Genomic DNA, 19,398 nt, shown 5'->3' with positions numbered 1-19,398 from the left:
GATTGATTTAGTGGTTTAGGTGAGGTTTTACTAAAGGGACTTAAAACCATCATCTTCTGTGTTATGTGAGTCTGTCACATGACAGTACAGTGGCTTCTGCGTCATGAGAACTGGTCCCAGCCTTTCAGTGCCAGTGTGGGAGGCTTCAGATTCTACCTGGGCTACAGACTTCCGGCATGAACTTCAGAAACAAGTAGCTTTTCTGTAACACAGTTCCCATTTTTAATGGAAATAACATATCTTCCCTCTGTCTCTTTTCCTATCTTGTCTATCCAGATCGTAGTCTCTATGTGGCAGAGACTGAGAATGTGCTTATTAAAGTATATGCTAGACTACTATGAGTTTTTTATGCAATATTATAAACTACCAGAGATACAATGTATTTCCATCTAAAAAGTTGTAATAAATGAGATTTGAAAACCTTGATCCAGGAATGGGTTTCCAGTTTCCTTTACAAGATAGTAATTTTCATATTATGCATTTGTCCCTCTCAGGGCTGCCAGTGTAAAATTTAAAGTAATAAGAAATTTTATCTTTCTGAAGACCATTAAGAGAAACTAGTACCAACAAAAAAGTTGATACTAAATTTTCTAAATTAACTATTTTCTTAAGTGTAGCATAAACAAAATATATGCTGGTGTGTAACATTTATTAAAGGAAAAATAGCTCCCAACCATTTAGAATAGCTTACACAACTCATATAGGTACAGTTTTTCAGTACAGTCCTTGGCCAGATAACAGTTCAAATCTTTTATATCACAACAGATCATGAGGTAATCTAGCTTTTTATTTAATAATAATTAGGTCCCATAATGTAAACAGCTGAGAAGGGAAAATGAGAATAGTAGGTGTACCATTTCCTTTTTGGCCAGGGCTTATATATTCTAAACTGAATTATTTCTTTCCAGCAGTACATTGTAATCATGCACCCTTTTATTTGTGTTTTACTTTTCAAGACATTTTCTAGGAAATAAATACAGAACCTTTTAAGAATCACGTGCTTTAAGGTCTCTAATTTTGAATACATGCTTTAGCAAATATTAAGGAAGTTTTTACTTTAATACTACCCATACTTTATTATTATGATAGAAAAAAATACAAGGAAGATTTTCAGTAAGTTTCTGTGTCTTCAGGAAAGGCTGTGCTTTTTAGTTTATTGTGTTCAGTTTCCACTTAGCTGAGAGGCTGTAAAGTGAAGGTATGATAAAATTAAATTTATTTGGTCTTTCAGGTCCAGCTCCTACAAAGACATATAAACACACTGAAATTTAAGTTGAAATTACTTCAATAAAATCAGTGGGTTTGCAGCTAACTGTGTATATAAGCATAGTTTTGTTGTATCAGAAGTTCTTTTTACCTGTCAATCATGAATAGACATGTAAATTTAAAAGTATTTTCCATTTTTACTATTGTTTCAGGTAATAATTGCTGTTGCAGAGAAAAACCGGTCCCACATTCCTTACCGAAATTCTATGATGACCTCAGTGCTAAGAGACAGTTTGGGAGGAAACTGCATGACTACCATGATAGCAACACTCTCTATAGACAAAAGAAACATTGATGTATGCTATTTCTATTTTCAGCAAAAATGTTTTCACTTCTCTAAAGATCTTTTGGCTCTTTTGGCTTTTATTACAGTTTGCAGTTCAAGTGTGTAAACTTTCATACTTATCCTTAAATGAAAATACTTTAACTTTATTTCCAGGATATGACTTTATCAGTGGAAATCGCAGTAAGATGTAGACAAATCCTTTAGGAAATGTGCTTTTTTCTAGATAATCTTGAGTCAAGGAGCAGCTGGGAAACAACTTGCACCTACCTAGTAATAACTTTTATTTATTTATTTACTGTTTTCTTGATGAATACATCTTTGAGTTATAAAAATGCATTACCAAGGATTTTTTCACAGGACATATTGGTAAGATCTGTAAGTAGGCTATAGATCACACTGAAAGCCTTGGCAGAATTTCTGTAGACTTCTTTAGAGGCACGATTTCTCTGAGTATGGTAGACAACTGGAGAGTTCGCTGGCAGGAAGAGGGAGTGGGGTGATTTGGGGTTTTTCGAAATGTTTTGAATACTTTTGTCTCCCTTCACGAATTTCCTGCCCTGGAACTATATGTAGGGATGTTTTCTTCTCTTTGTTTGCCAGAAGAGCTGTAATGTTTATCAAAGGGCTGTAGTGAATGGGGCTACATCTGCTGGTGACTGGTCACCAGCGGTGTTCCTCAAGGTTCAATCCTAGGGCCAGTTCTGTTTAATACATTTATCAGTGATCTGGATGCAGGAGCTTAATGCACCATCAGCAAGTTTGCTGATGATAACAAACTGGGAGATGCTGTTGACTCTCTTGAGGGGCAGGAGGCATTGCAGAGGGATCTGCACAGATTGAAGCATTGGGCTATGATTAATGGGATGAAATTTAATGAGTCTGAATGCCAGATTCTGTACCCAGGAAGTAATGCTGATCACAAGTGTAAGTTGGGGGAGGAGTAGCTGGAGAGCAGCCATGCAGAAAGGATCTGGGGTGCTGCTCGCCAGCAGGCTCAGTCAGCAGAGTCAGCAGGGTGCCCTGGCAGCCGGGGCAAACCACATCCTGGGGTGCATCAAACAGCACAAGTAGCCGGTCAAATGAGAGGATTACACCACAGTATTCAGTGTTGGTGTGGCCTCACCTTCAGTGCTGTGTGCAGTTCTGGGCCCCTCAATTTACGGACATGAAGGTCCTTGAATGCATCCAGAGGAGGACAACAAAGCTGGTGAAGAGCTGGAAGGCACATCCTTTGAGGAGCGGCTAAGGACTTTGGGCTTGTCTAGTTCGGAGAAAAGGAGGCTGAGGGGCGGTGACCTTGCTCTCTACAGCTTCTTGGGGAGGGGAAGTGGAAAGGCAGGTGCTGATCTCTTCTCCCTGGAATCTGGTGACAGGATGTGTGATAATGGTTCAAAGCTGCATTGGAGGAGATTCAGACAGGACATTAGGAAGCATTTCTTTACTAAGAGGGTGGACAAACACTGGAACAGGCTTCCTAGAGAGGCTGTCAATGCCCCAAGCCTGTCAGTGCTTAAGAGGCATTTGGACAATGCTCTTACTAACATGCTTTAGGTTTTGGTCAGCCCTGAAGTGGTTGAGCAGTTGGACCAGATGATTGTTGTAGGTCCCTTCCAACTGATATAGTTTATTCTGTTCTATTCTAAAATACATTGCAATATGAATACATAGAACCCTGCTTAAAACCATTTATAATCTGTTTCCTGGTTTTTCATAACATCAAAACATTCTAATGTGAATAAACAAGGGAAAAACAACTATTAAGCCCAAGACTGTTCTGAAATACAGCAGAAAACATTATACTAAAACTGTACTTCATCTAGTTGATTTTTTTTTCTTGAGAAAATGGACTTTGCTGTTAAATGAAAACAGATAGTTCAGACTTGTAAACATGTAATTATGCAAGCATGATGGCTGGTTACAAATATGTCTCTGTAAGTTTGTTAATGAATTTTTTTAGGCTCTGTGGGATAGGCACTCTTTTGTATATCGATTCATCAGGTGTATGTATCTCACACTGCAATCTAGGTTTTGTATTTTGGGAGCATTTATCCCAAGCAATTATACAGAGTAGGCTACTGACAGTTTTCATGTTCTTGCTTTAACATATACCATCTACACAACAGACCTTCACAAAATCCCTTCCCTGCTCCCCAAAAGCTGGTATAATATTAAGACAGATGTTAAGTCAATTACTAAACATTAAAAAATGTCAGAATTAGGATAGCTGCATAAATATAATTTGGAGTTTTGTGAGTCACTATGCATAATTATGTTTGGTTTGCTTGTTTGCTTGCTTTTTTCCATTGGGTATATGTTTCATTCACAAAGGAAGCATGAGATAGAATTGCCCCCCCCAGTAGGAGCTGAAATTGTATAGTAAAAGCTACTTTCTTAAGGACCTAGCTTTGTCTCTTGCAATGAAAGCAATGAAGCAGAGAATTCAAAGTAAGAAAGGCCACTCATCTGAAGAGCACAAACAGAATGTTATCCTAGAGAACTAGATTATAATCCTACTTCTACCAGGGTTGTATACAATTTCTTACATCACCTACATTGCATTTTTTGTGTTAGTTTTGCAGAGTGCTTGAAAGATCTTGATTCTGAATTGTAGATACATTAATTATTATAGCTGTAACTGAAGCTGAATGGAAGCTGTTTTGAACAGATGATCATGAAATGACAATAATCAAATATCTTTTTTTTTTTGGTACTTTTGACTTCAGTTTCCCTTCCATTAAGTGTAGTCATTCCACATACTTGCAGCAAAGCAATACCTGGAGAGTTAATTGATTAATTTCTGTGAAACCTTCAGGTACTGTACTAATAAGCATGGCAGAAAAAGTTGTTAGGAAATTAGTAGCTGTCAGCTTTGATTATAATTTTGATGGCATAGAATAAATATAGCAGAAGCTTACACATTGAACATTAGCTACTCATTAATTTAACATATGGTTCACACTAAGCAGGGCAAAGTGATCTGGTGGAAAATTATGTATGTATTGTACATATAATTGTACTTAATATATGTATAGAACTTATTTAAAATCACATCATCATGGCACAGAAACTGTACAGCAGAGGCAAAGGTAGAGTCCAGCTAAGACTGTGTGTAGCTCTCTCAGTTGTAAGGTCTTCCTTCCCTTTCCTTGAAGACTTATTTGATTCTACATTTATATATTATATCTTTGGCAATAAACCCTAGTATCTTTCATTACGTAGCTAATTCAGATACCACCCCTCCAAGGACTGAAAAAAGGCAGAAGCCCTGTGGAAAAAAAAGAGTATATTATCATATGTTTAAATTAGTATTTTAATATGTTGGAGGACTGAAAACTGAAGATATGACCTTGATTCTGAAATACAAGTTTATAACAGTAGTAAAGTTCTCTTAATGTAGGGGTTATATGTACATTCTTACATTTTAAATGCAGATTTAAGCATCTCAGAAAATTTTGTAATACAGTTTATCACTAGAATTTCTAAGACTCCTGAATGGTATTTTTTAATTTGAGCTAACTGAGAACAGTTGCTAGCTTTTGATTCGTTAGATACATGCCAGACCCTGCAAGAGAACTTCTGTATCAGCTGATCTCTAAGGAGGGAACAATACTTAGGGATCCTCAAATTTATTCTGTGCCCTAGATGGGAGTATACACTGGTTGTCACGGAGTTTTCTCCACAACTCAGTATTGTATAATTTATTTTTTTTTTTAATTCCTTCATCTCTTCCTGTGCCCCACTTTAGCTCATCTGACAGTTGTTTTTTTTTTTTATCTGGTATCATAGTTCTCCTATATGCCTTCTAGTTCCAAATCTCCCAGTTTCTTTCTTATTTATCCTGGACTTCCTCTCTTCCCTTCTTCATCTTTTTTCCCAGCTTCTTTTACATACACTTCTCTAGTCCCATTTTCACTAAAAAAGGGGTCTTAGTTAATTTTTTCTTTTTCTCATAATTCAAAAGATTTTATGTTCTGAGTAGTATGGCTGCCTTATCCTTTATTGCCAGCTGGGGACTCATTTGAAACACAGTTGATCAGGGGATTGACTGGGTCAATAGAACATGTACTACGATTTGTCAGTTCTATATGTCACTGTCATTCATATACTAACATAATTTCCCTTGAATATTGTTGGTTTAGAATGTGAAATGTCTGTAAAATATACAAAAAATAAAAACTTAGTTTGCTGTCTTAATTAGCAGTCTGTCTGACTTACCTGGTGCAAAGCTAACTGAAATTTTTTTTTCTCTCTCTTTTTTTTTTTGTTTTGTTTTTTCTTCCAGGAATCTATATCAACCTGCAGATTTGCACAACGAGTTGCTCTTATTAAGAATGAAGCAGTTCTTAATGAAGAAATTGACCCTAGATTGGTAAGAGTTGTCTGGGAGCAGAGGAAAGGAGATTGCTTGTTTAAAGTTTTAGTAAACAATAACAGTCAAATGGATGCTGAGAATTTTATACTGAATCATCCCATTAAATAGTTTTTAGATTCATGTTCCAAATTTTTCTATAAAATAACTACTATTTTTATATTTTTCTTTTGGACATAATTATAATTGAATGGACCTTTATAAAACCTCTAAAGGCTTTCTCAGCTCTTAAGGCGTCTGAGGAGCAATGGTCACTTTCATTATCATCTTTGTGCTGCTTCTTTTAGGGTGTTAGTTTGTAAATCATAGTCACAGATAACTGGATGTCCCTAAAGCTCATAAAAAATCTGCTAGTCCCTTGAAGGTAGCATGCTACTGCACTGAAACAATTAGTATTAAAAAGTTAAGAAACATACAGACACAGCCCTTCATTGAGATTGGTCAAAGGAATATTTTAGCTAGGAAGAAAGAACTCTGTAAAGTTACCATTAGGAAAAAAGGAAGACACGTAAATGAGATGCAAAAATAGGATTTCCATATTGAAGCATTAGGCTGATGTTCGCATCCCAAAGAGCAGCAGAGGAGCTCTGCAGAATGGGTTAGAGGTTTAGGAAGTGCAGAGAATAGAGGTAATAATCCACATTGGTAAAGCACAAAGCAGTGCCACATAAAGAAAACAAGTTTCTTCTTTTAATGTGCATGACAAAAATGCATTTTATTTTTAGTATTGGATTAGTCTTTCCTGTGAAAGATTTTATATGCTTCTAGCTTGTTACATATCAGATCTGTTTGAAACTGTGCTCTGTAGTGGTAAATTCTACTATATTAAGGTCTTTGTTAGTTTATTTAATGTAATTTTCTGCATTACCTGGGAAATTTCTTTCCTTTGTAAATAATAAGTACACCTATTAGGGACTGATTAATTCAACATAGTGTTGCAGATAATGATAGCTACTGGATCAGCTAGGTTGCATGCTGTATATCAAAGATGTTTTCTGATTTGGGAAGTGTTTGAGATTACACTGGTTGTACCAAAGCAGCATATGTGGATATAATGAAGAAAGAACTGTGGATGCATTTCAGCATACCCTCTGTCTTTGTCACAAAGACAGCAAATGAAAAATTAGTTCATGTTAGCTATTATATTATTCTCTTTATATATAAACAGATAATATTTAAAATGTAGTTGTTAACGACATAATTATGAATTTTTATTGAAATATTCACTCCTAAAGAATATAAAATCTGAATGAAATACTCTACTTTCAGTGGTCCTGTATTTTATGATATACTAATCACAGCATCATTCTTTTTAATGAGCAAAAACATTACCGAATTTCTAAATTACTCATGACTAATTTTTAATTACAAGTTTTATGTATTTTGTTCTCATATGACCTTCTGAACTGGCTAGGAAATGCTTTGCCCTTAAATGCTAGACTGTAGAATTCTAGATTATATAACATAAGCATTTGTTGTCTAAAAATTGGGGATTAGATGGTTGATTATTTCATTCATTGTTATGTGATAGTAATTAACATATTTCAGTTAATGTTAATGATTGTGCTTTTATTTTCTCTTGTCCCTGAAGTCTGAAGGGAATAGGGGATTCTTGTCAGTTCTTCTGCAGGTTTTTTTTATTATTATTCTATGTTTATTTCCAAACAGTTTCTAACAGCAACAACGTAACAAAAAACTAAAATCAACAAATAAGAGCAGCCAAAAAATAAACCCAGTAGACACTGAACAACTTCATTTCTGTCTGTCTGCCCTCTTTTCTCTTTCCTGTGTAGGCTTTATAGTAGCAAATCATGCAAAACATGTATTCCATGGCCACAGAAGCCTTTGATTGAGGTGGAACACATGCAGGCTCCTGAATATTTACTACATCCTGTGGAGCTATACTCCACAATTTTGGTATGTCTCGCTCTGCAGGATCATTTAGCAAGTAAAGCAAGAGTGGACTCGTGAGAGTTAGAAAACCATCCCCTCTTGTGGAAAAGGCAGGGGAACACAGGTACCTAGACTTTACATGGTTCTGTGCTCATTGTGTAATTTGTTGCCCATCTTGACTACCTAAATTATATTCCCAGGATGCAATTTGATTATTCAGTAAAAAGCTGGACTTAAATTATTCTTTCATAAAATCAAATGCCATTTATTTGCTGTATTTATCATCTGTAAATTGAATGCATGCCTTATAACAGGAATGCATAATACCTCTGGATAGATCTGAGTGAAGTCTGAGTGTTGTGTAAACTTTATTCTTCATAATGGAGAGCTGACTGTATTTTACTAAGACATTGAGCTTGTTTCTGTCATACTTTTTCAGTCACTCAGCTTTGAACCTCTCTCACTTATGACCAAAGGATTTGTTTTAAACTGAAAACCAAACTTTTGAGCCTGAATTAAATCTAATCTCCCCTGGTATTTATTTAAAAATAGAAACGAAAATATTACGCCTCTGCAGATTCTTTTTGTCTTAATCTTGAAAAGGAATGTTTTATCCATATCCTGAAAATAATATTTCTGTTGTTGCCAGATTGAAGTTAATTATGCTAACAAATCTGAACATTGAACAGGGATGGTTCTGCCAGTTCAGCTTTCTGCCATACTGTACTTGAGCCCCAAATTTTATTAGATCTGTAATTGGCACAGACTACATCAGAGAGTGACACCAGAGGGAGGCAACCTAAAATCAGGTTAAAATGTTTGGCCTGTGGCATTCTTGAAGCACTCTTGCAACATTTGTAATTAACAGTTCACTACCTTAATAGATTCTTCAATAAAAGATTGTAAGTTAGCCTTTCATATTTATAGTAACAAATGTGTTACCAGTAAGTTTAGAGTTAAAATAAATAATTATATGTATGTTTAGGATATTTTGATTTTTAACATAAAATACTCATTCAAAGTTTAAGAAGCCATGGTTAAATTTAAACACTAAAAGAAATACAAGTGTTTGAAGGAATTTTAACATCCAGTGAAAATGTGTCATCCATTTGAACAATCTTATTTCTAGAAAGTGTGTGCAATCAAGAATGATTCATTTTTCCTTGAAAACTTTCTTCTCTTGGAAACTTATTTTGCACATGGAATCAGCGTACTCATAGTCATCTAGAAATATCATTGGACTCCTGATCCATTTGAGCCATTATGAAGTGATGCATCTTTAAAATGACCAATCATAAAGTATCCAAGAACTTGCTCATTCATGTTTTAGACTTAGAGATTTGCATATTGTCCCTGCTTTGTAGAATTTGGCCCTGAGAGACCAGTGATTTCTAAAATATCATTTTATGCATATGCTTTTCCAAAAGTACAGGCTCCAATAATGAGCTATGAGAATTTAAAAATCTAGTACAGTTCTCCAAGTCACTTTCTCAGTCATTACTATTCATGAATACAATCTGATTTCATTATGTTGATTTATACTACTCGTTTGTTGTTAGCAACTGATACATCTTACAATTAGAGTATGCTATAATTCTAGTTAGAGTGGAATGTTACATGAAAAAGAAGAAAAGTTAAGATTAAAATACCAAGATATTGTTTTGGAATTTCTGTTTCTAAAGGGAAAGTAAAAAAAAAATTAAAAAATAAAAATAATCACTTTTGGTGTGTAGTTTGCCTTTCCCTAACACAGACATCAGTTCTATTTTAAATGTGTTTTCAATACTAATAAGCAAAACTAATGAGTCAGAAAGCTTTTTTTACTCCTAGGGCAAATTATTTTTCTCTTTTGCAAATAATCTTTTGAACTCTTTCTGTACAACCATGTCTTCTAACACATAGAATTTACTGAGTCTGGAAGACTATCCTTGTTTTTATAAATGGAAAAGAAAAAAAGTAGTGCTTGATATATTTAAGGCATTTGGACTGTTTTTTTAAAAAAGATGTTTAAAAAAAAGAGGAAACCAAAGTATAGTATTTCCATAAACTCAGCCTTGTAATGCAAAAATCATAAACTAGCTAGTAATTTGTAGGTGATGCTTGGTTTATGCCTTGCTCTTTGTAGATGATTGTCCAGCTGAAAAAGGAGATCCAGGAGTTGAAGGATGAGCTGGTGCTGGTGACTGGCAAGCAAAGAACATCAGAGCTTTCACAAGAAGAGCTACTTCAGTAATGGCTTACATTGTTTTCATTTTCTTCTTTTGTGGTGCTACTTTTCGTCAGTTTGTTGGCATAAATATTTACATTCATTTCAGAGTTTTAAATGTCTCTGAGTGCATAAATAAGTGAAGTTAGGTGCCAGGTTAGAATGGCAATTTTTCATGAAAAGCTCTATGAGGCTGCTGGCTATGTTTTTGCAGCCTCAGCTTTGAGGAAGTGAAGTAAATGCAAAGGATGGGAATGCCTTTCAGATGCCAGGCAAAAAGTGTTGTATAATAGTGCAGAATAAAAAAACCCACAACAGTCTCCTTCAAAACTGGATATACAACCTGAGTAGAATTCAAGAAATATTTTTTTTTTTGCTGAAAGTATCCTGCTGCAGTGTTAGTTTGACATAGGCCAAGAGAAACCTTGCATTTCTGATACACAATTAATCAGTGTCCTAAAAGCCAAATATTCAAATTTTTTACTGTGCATGCTGTTGAAAATTCATAATTAATTCACATAACTCTTGTAAAATTTTAAAGCTTTTTGTATCAAATCAGTACAGCATGTAAGAATTTTCTATGTATAATGTAGAAATATTTACTTAGGTCTAAATGTTCACAATAATGAAAGTCAGTTCCCAGTTTTGAAAAGCTAATTGATTTTGTGGAATGGACCTATTAAATCTCTGTGCCTCATCTGTAGAAAGAAAGTAGTAATTGCCTAGAGATTTGGTTTGGTTTGGTTAGTATATTAATAGTAAACAAGTTGAAGCTGTGAGAATTTTTAGTCTTATTTTAATTTCTCTTGGAATTGGTCTGGAAGAAAACTACCAGTGCTAACAAATTCCCCTGACATCCAGGGGAAATGGTATAGGGTGATAATGCAACATACTGTGTTGTGATTCATTTGGAGTCGCCACACAAGAACGATTCTTAGGGGAGGTGTGCTGTAGGGGGTTCCAGACAGAATAATAATTTGTTTTTAAATTGATGCTTTTTTAATATGCTGGAAAGAAAATCATAATTCGGGTTATTATGAATCTCAAATAATTAACTAGTAAGGAGGAATCTTACCAAATATAGTCTCATAGTCTCATCAAAAGTAGGTGTGCTTTAATTCTTGTTCTGATTCATGATACATATTTCAAGGAAGGTCAGAGCAAAATTAATCTTTGGAAGTATTCTGTGACTTTTTATTTGTTCTTTGATTCTGAACACAGATGATCAAAGGTACAAAACATGTCACTGAAAAACTCCATGCACTAAGTACATATTTATTTTGTCTGCACAAGTGTTTACCTCAGGCAGTTTTCAGTAGAAGATGGATGCCAAAACGAAACTGGATCCAGTGGCACATGTGTATATCCAATAATGTTTTTTCAATCTAATAGAATGGTTATGGTAACGCATAGCTCTTTTTCTTTCTACTTATGTTTCAGGGAATAGTGTTAGTGATTGCCCTGGAAACAGCTATTAACGTTACGTTAAAATTATATTTTGTATGTTTCTTGACTTAGTAAGTCAAGAAATGCCAAACATTTCTTGCAATAATGAGCTTCATTCCACTTGTTTACTTTCAGGGCATTCCAAATGAAATCAGTGGGCTGCTCAATGCAGTTAAAATTGCTAGATGTTTGAAGTTAGTATGTGAATAAGCTGTAGTTCATTCTTCACTGGTGTTTTCTCACTTAAATCAAAGAAGTTTCTTCAGGGATATTTTTTTTTTTTATATTATTCATTTAATGGAAAGAGAAAACCCATCTGTCAAATGGGCTTTCCTCATAATCACTACAATGTCACATTGTCATTCACTCAGTTTAAAACAAAATGAAAAACAAATGCTCTTCAATTTTCTTGTGAATGCCAAATTATAACACAACACAACTTATCAGTCCTGTGAATGAAGCTACAGCTGTCTGGAATTCATACTTCAGAATTCTGTGTTAAATGGTAAGCATTTACATTACCATGCTATTTTTTTGATTTTATTATTTTATTCTCATAAATGTTAAACATACATGAATTCTGCTGCTCTCATTTTGTTTATTTAAAAAGCACAGCATAAAAAAAAATCAGCTAGACTACATAAGTGGTTCAGAATGTAGTTCATAAAATGCTTCCAAAATCTGAATTGCTTGCTTTGGATCATACCATCTACTTCCTCAGCTGTAGAGGGCTGATCTCTAAATATTTCTTTGAGCTAAAGAATTAGTGTCTTGTTTAGTAAAAAATTTTTAAAAATGTAGAAAATAGCATCATACATCCCAAATAGTAGGAAATTGTACTCTTACAGGCTTCTGCACTGTGCTTTAGAAATATAAGGCCTTCAGACAGTTTGGTTTTTTGTTTGGGTGGGTTTTTTTGTGGGTTTTTTTTTGGTTTTGTTTTTTTTTTTTTTTTTTTGAGAAGCATGCCAAAAGTAAAAGGGAGAGCCCTTTTTGTTTGAATCATTTGGGATTTTTTTTTTTTTTTTGGTTTTGTTATAAATGAGCTCACTAGCAATTTACAATGTGTGCCCAGAAAGTCAGGATTTCAAATCAAGGTCCTGTGTTCCAGAGCACCCACGCTTCCAGAGCCTTTGCCAGTTGGAATTCTCTAGAAACAGGACCGGAAGTACTGGCTTAGCACTTTAATTTATTAATAACTTTACCTTATTTCTTTCAGATATGTATGTTATTACAGACGCTTCTATTTTTTACTTCAACAGTTATATATTGTTCATCTTACTCATGTCCTGGATTTCTCATTACTTCTTTCTGTCTTTCATTTTTCTGTTTCAACATTGTGACATCTGTATGCTATCATGGTATTAACAATATTGCACTGTTGTACAATATAGAGCTTTAACAGTTACTCATACTTAAGCTGTTGAACAAATGGTTTCATTTACAAAGCAGAGCAAATGTTATTATTTGCTGATGTCAGTGTTCAGTATCAGTTTCAAGGTGAAAGAAATAGAAGCATATTACCTTGCCTTATGTCAACACAGCTTTGCAGACAGTGGATTTGTGTGGAAGTTAGAAGGCTGACATAAGCTGTAGGCAATATTAAAGAGAAAAGAAACTACCTTAACTATAAAGTAGTCTTAAAACATCTCACATCAACATCTAACTTAGATGCCTGATTTAGAATGCTATTAAATCCATGGATATCTCTAGAGGTCATTTTTTCTATTACATGTTATAAAATCTTGAGTGGCAGCACAGGAAGTTCAGATTCCCAACGCAGGTACCTGAGCTGGATGCTTCAAATAACTGTAAATACTTTTCTTTGATCTTGCTATCTTGTTCCAAGGAAACTGAAATTAGAAAAAAAATATCTTATTTAAAATATCTTATTTAAACTATTGACCTTGTACACTGAAACTACTTAAAGACAATTTTAAGTGTTGTTCAAAGATTAGCAAGTTTGTTTTAAGGGGGGGGGGGGGGGGGGAGGAGGCTGCTTACTATTGATACTATTGTCCTGTTTTTTAATATTCAAAAGTATAGCAGTCATCTAATGTCACACGGTTTCAAGAAAGGTAATATAGTATAACTCAGGCTAGTGAGATGTATGGATGCTGTGGTTTAACCCAAATGGAAAAGATAGCATAGCTGAATTTGATTATTTAGATGTTTGAAAAAAATCTTGGAGCCAATTTCCAAAGATGTACGTTTAAAAGCATTTGATCATAGCAGCTTTTTGAACCTCACTGAAATTCATTGGATACTTGGTCAGCTGAGTTGCTTCTGAAAGTACCACTAAATACCTGTTTGCATCTTTTGGCAGTTTAAGTACTTACTGAAAATCTCTTTCTTCTGAGTTTTTAAGTCTAATTAATAACTGTAAGTGACACAACACAAATTTTTCAAAACTACTTCTTTTATGTTGTAGGAGTGTCTTGGTCTTCATCCATATGAGTCCTTCTGACTTCCTAAGTAGTTTTCATCCTTGTCCTATGTTAAGTTCTTGATACCTTCTCCTTAGGAGGAGATATTTTTTTTTTAGATTTTGATAAACTGAAGCTTAGTTTTCTTTTGCTACTTTTACATATACTCTAGAGATTAGAATATGACTACTGTTATGGCCACAAATATTAGCTGGCACTGAGCAGCATTTCTTTATGTATGTGCTTTTGGTTTGTTATTATAAAGTGCTGTTGAAGAAAGAAATCATCTGCTCGGCAAGCGACTTGACATACTTCTTTCTGCAAACAACACGCATGTGTAGCATTAATGTAGGCATATTTTTTTCCCTGTATAAACCAGTCCTGTTCCTTTTCTAGGCCATGCCAAATCTCCCTGCGACTTAATGACACAAAGATTCAGATCTGTGTGTGTTTCATCATTGGAATGAATGATTTTCAACTGTGTAGAAACTCTTTGCATCTGTTTGCCACATTGTAGCCATCTAATTCAGAAGAATCTCCTCACATAAGGAGGTAGCAAAAATGGCTTTGCACATATATCTAATAAAAAAACAAAGGGGGATTATATCTGTAATAGGTGTATGCTTCCGTACTGTGTAGTGCGAGTATTTGTGTATGTAATGTGTAATCTGTGTGTATGATACTTTTTCTTTGATTGCTTTACAAAATTAGAGGCCCTATTCTTAAAATTTTTACCCTCCAGGAACTGAACTTGATAGAACTGGAAAAAAAACTCTAAATGTTTCACGTCAGCTTTGAATTTAGGTAGTCTTTCTGTATGACAGCCTATTGGCTATGTAAAGTGGCAGCATAAAAATCCTAGTTGTTGCCTATAGTAGTAACAAAATGCATGTGGTATTCAAAAATCTATTTATTTCTACTCATTATCAATACGTAAGAGTGTGCTTTAGCTCTGTTATTAGTTGCTTTATAAGCACTTGGTCCTTACTGTAAATATTTGATAATTAGGAATAGAAAGTTAGGAAAGACCATTTGGTCTAAAAAACATGTTCATATTAGACCAATAAAAACCAGCCAACATTCTATGTTTTTGAAAATTAGTTTATCCCCATACATGTAAATCATTTACCATATTGTTGTTTTCTATTTTCACCTGTTCTTTTTACATTTCTAAACATGAGAACTTAAAATTTTTACTATGTTTATGACTTTTTGATTTTGGACTGTTTTTTCTTTTGTTTTGTGCTCTATCATCACTTCCTTTTCAGGAACATTACTGTACTGATAACACTATTCAAATCTTACTCACAAGCTTTATTTTCACCATTTGAGAGAATTGCTATCCATGCAGACTTAAAAGATACTTGAAAGTTTAAAGGTCATAATATTTGCTTGTGGAAGTATCATAGGATTCACTTCATTATACCAACTCAAAGGCCAGAAGTTTTCCAAACTTCTATATATATAAAGAAAGCTCCAAAATCATCTTTGAGAGGTTCAAATTACAGCAGTGATAAAATTTTGAAAATCTGAGGCATTTGTTTTCAAGAATAATTTAGGTTTGTAGTACTTTGCTTTCAGCTGATTTCCAATGGTATTTCTGAGGCTTTCCAACTCATTATCTGAGGCTTTTAAGGAGTTTAAGTCAACATTTTACAGGATCAGCTCCAATATATATAATATCATTGGATTAAAAATTCTGGACTTGTGCATGATTTCTAGAGTATCTGTATAGTTCACAATCTAATATTCTGTGAATCTGTTAGATAACTTGGTATGATTGCTTATTTCAGGGGTGCACAGATTAATGTACAGACAAAAAAGGGAAATGTCAGGTCAGTGGATTTAAAAAATCAGTATTAGGGTTTACATTTCCTTATTCTCATTCAATTTGCTATTGCCTAGCTATATGAAATAATTTGATCATTTTTGGACTATTCTTTGTCTTTCAAGAATCAACTACGAAAACAAGACAATGAAAATATTAGAAAATTGCCCCCAAAGTTTGTGGGGTTTTGTGTGGGTTTTTTGGTGGGGTTTGTTGGGTTTTTTTATACATAATTTAGGAGGAAGTTTTCAATAAAAAAAAAAATTGCATATTTTATTGAAGTTCTTGCAGATCTACTTCTGTTTCATTTTACCCCATCAAGAATATTGTGTTTGGCGTTTTGTCTTACAGTTATTTGTAGTGCCTAGCTGGAGGAATGTCTGACAGAAGAGTCAGTTCATTTTCCATCTGTCTGACTGATTATGCCATTGAGAATGACATTGAGAAGCAACTAGTGTCTCGGAACCTAACCTTTAATTTCCTAAATAGGGGGAAAAAAACCCCCAAAACCAAACCAAACCAAAAAATACAAAACCCCACAAAAGACACCAAAAAACCTCCATCAAAAACCCTACCCAAATCCTCAAAAAACACAGAAGTTCAGCCACCTGCAACAATTAATTTAGTTTCACCCATATCTTTGTTTCTTAAAACACAGTTGCTGGTATAACTCAATACCATTATTTATAGACTGGCTTAGAATACATTTTCAGTTTACAGGCTGAAACAGAAGCTCACAGTGAATTTGTAGCGTGCAACTTTACTATTACTCAACTTCCTCATACATACACATGTAAACACTTCATATTGAATTGTATTATGTTTAGACTTTCATCTCTTTGCAATCAGTAGCAGAAAGGGGATCTTTGTCTTTCTTGTCCTGTAATAATTTTATTTTCAGTTGTTAGAGCACCATATAGATATTTAAAGTGAAAAAAAGTATAAAAATCTTCCAGACTCTAGACACAGAAGACTCTCAAGGACTTAGTGCTCTTACTTCCCTGCTTCAAGACTGCACCAAATCAATGCAGCCAATTCCAAGGCTATGTTAATAAAAGTATTCTTACAAATATCTACTGAAGGAATTGTTCAAAGGCTTAGATAGCTGTTTCTGTTATTTAGTTACCATGATTATTATTATTTCACCCAGGCGTTAGCACACATTTGTTAAATTAAAGCTTAATAGTTTTTTTCTGGATACTTTGTCTTCTTTGTCATGCTGTTAGCAACAATCCTGGAGATACTTTCCCTTCTTTCTCCTGTCCTCCATAGTGCTCTTGATAAAACTTGCTGCTTAGCATCTCTATGGTCCTGCCATACTGATGCACACTTACTAAATATAATGACAATTCTGCTTCAACTTTCATGCATTTTTAGATAAGAAATATGTGGAGATGTGGAGTTACTTTTTTTAATAACATAGGCATCATTATTAAAGATAATTTTCAAAATTAAGATATAAAGAAAAAATTGATATGGAGTATGTTACTGATAGGAAAGCTATTGCAAATGTCTAGGTAAGCAAATTTCTTTAATTGAGGCAACCTCCCTGATTATCTCAAGTGTTTCAGTAGCTTCTTTGTTTATAGCCTATTTTTCATAAACTTGGATTTCCATTTTGCTTGTCACAAAGTTCACAGCTGACACTCAAAATTAATTGGTCTTTAAGTGAACTTAATTTTGATACATAATATACAGTGTCAGTGATCAGGGGTTAAAAGGCAAGCTCTCCCAGAAATGAATCATGGCACATGAAGCAAGGTCAAAATGAGTCCTTCCAAATCTGTGTTTTGAGACCATGCATCCTGCAAGCTATTGAGAGCTGTAAACTTTAAAAACATATTCTCAGTTGGCTAGGAGTGCTTCTCTGATGCGTTTCAGCTGTGTAATTTGCATCTTTGTTCATGCAAACATATGACTGATTCAGAAGTGGATTTTTTTTAAAAGGATGGAAGTCTTATTTAATGAACGGGTAAAACTGAAGTAGCACAGTGCAACTCCAGAATGATTAGATAAGCACTATCAGAAAAATTGCATGAAATCTAAAGTAATGTGAATAGAAAACTTTTGTGATTTATGTGTGGTCTAAATGGTAAGCAGGCTTCATTAAAAAAGAATTCCTGAAGGGCAGAAAGTTACAGGAGAAAAATATCGTTGGTAAGGTAAAAGCTGTCTGTGAGCTGCAGTTCAGTGTGTGTTTATATTTGCAAAAAAAACTATAAAGAGGGAAATGCTAGAGCAAGAATTTGGGACTGATTCACAGTCACTAACCAGAGAGCACTGTTTAACAGGTTTCTATCCCAACTGTTTGTAACTGTTTGACAGTGAGTTTTCTTCCCAGCATCAGTATGAGAACAGACTTGTGCTTGACACAGCTTGTGTTTTCAGCCTGGTGTTGTGTTTCAAACTCACCTGGATTAGCACTGTAATATTTTCCTTTTGTACTTTCTTAGTATGTATAAGACCACTACCACAGAGTTTTAAATTAATCTCAGAAATGACATGATACTGTTCCCTTGGCATTGACTTAGAATTTTTTTTTTCTTTTACTTATGTTTTCTGTTTTGGTTTGGTTTGGTTTTTTTCCCCCAATGAGCACTGAGAAAGAAAACACTGTTCTTTGTTTACTGCTGTTTTTCACAGAAAATGGGTCTTTGTTTGATACTTCCATATTTTTCCTCCTTCGGGGAATTTCTGTTGGGAAAACTATTCTTCCTGATACAGCAGGGTTCTGGCAAACAGGCTTCAACACAACCTTGCTCTTATTAGTATGTTAGGCCTCCTATTCTTAGGGCAGAACCTCACAGTCCTAAAAGGAAGAATAGAAATGTATGAAAAATACCCTTTTTAGGCTTCCTCTTTAATAACATTAAATTATAAATATTTAATGGTCTATAACTTCCTTTGCCTAACAACATACAACAGAAAAGGAAAAAAAAGGGAACCATTTTGGATCTCCAGAAGTTAGGAAAGACATCTTCATCTGACACTGATTTTAAACATTTTTTCTTGTCACGTGAAATTAGCTATGATTATCCCTGCTACAGATTTGATTAGCACAAATTCTGCATGGAAACATTACTGAGTGCCTTAGTAAGCTGAAACTAATGAAGAATGCAGCAGCTGGCTTGCTTATGTTATTAACTACAATAAATAACAGACTATTAGTTTAATAATTATTTCTACATAGACATAGAGGTTTTAGCATTTCTAAAATATACTTTTAGGGGTGTTTTATATTTGTTTAGTACTGTCAGTGCAAGTGTCTTGTGGCTAGGTACTTCTAGTTCAGATTCAGATTTTCTGATGTAACTCACCAGTATAACAAAATCCCCTCAAATTTAAATAAATTGACCATCTTACATTAAAAGAATATCAAATTCTGAAATAAAGATACATGCTGCATATTTCCACTGAAGCAACTAAGTGTGTCTTGTAAGCAATTCAGTAATTTTAAATTCTGCGTTTGTAGCTAAACCCATAATTAGGTATCTATTGAATTTCAGTTTCCATCATTGCTTTTTCCTATCAAGCTGAGTGTACTTTGACTTTCTAAGCTAAGCAGTGAGAAGACTGGGGGCTAAGTATTTTTTATAAAGAACTCTCCAGTGTGAAATAGAATTCCTGGTATTGATCTCCAGACAATAGTATAGAGACTATCTCTTTATTCAGGTTTCT

General features: G+C 34.3%; 1 protein-coding gene across 1 annotated transcript in view; it reads left to right on the top strand.

Annotated features, from left to right (window-relative positions):
• Window positions 1-19,398, top strand: part of KIF6 (kinesin family member 6) — a 158,357-nt gene that overhangs the window by 42,861 nt on the left and 96,098 nt on the right. The window contains exons 8-10 of the mRNA XM_055816372.1: window positions 1,419-1,562; window positions 5,835-5,921; window positions 9,940-10,043. Coding sequence (XP_055672347.1) covers window positions 1,419-1,562; window positions 5,835-5,921; window positions 9,940-10,043 — 335 coding nt within the window. The remainder of the gene's footprint in view (window positions 1-1,418; window positions 1,563-5,834; window positions 5,922-9,939; window positions 10,044-19,398) is intronic.

Source organism: Falco peregrinus, chromosome 11 (genome assembly GCF_023634155.1).
Source record: "Falco peregrinus isolate bFalPer1 chromosome 11, bFalPer1.pri, whole genome shotgun sequence".
Lineage (NCBI taxonomy): Eukaryota > Metazoa > Chordata > Aves > Falconiformes > Falconidae > Falco > Falco peregrinus.
Note: the sequence above shows the minus strand (reverse complement) of the source record. Positions and strands in the feature narration are given on the sequence as shown.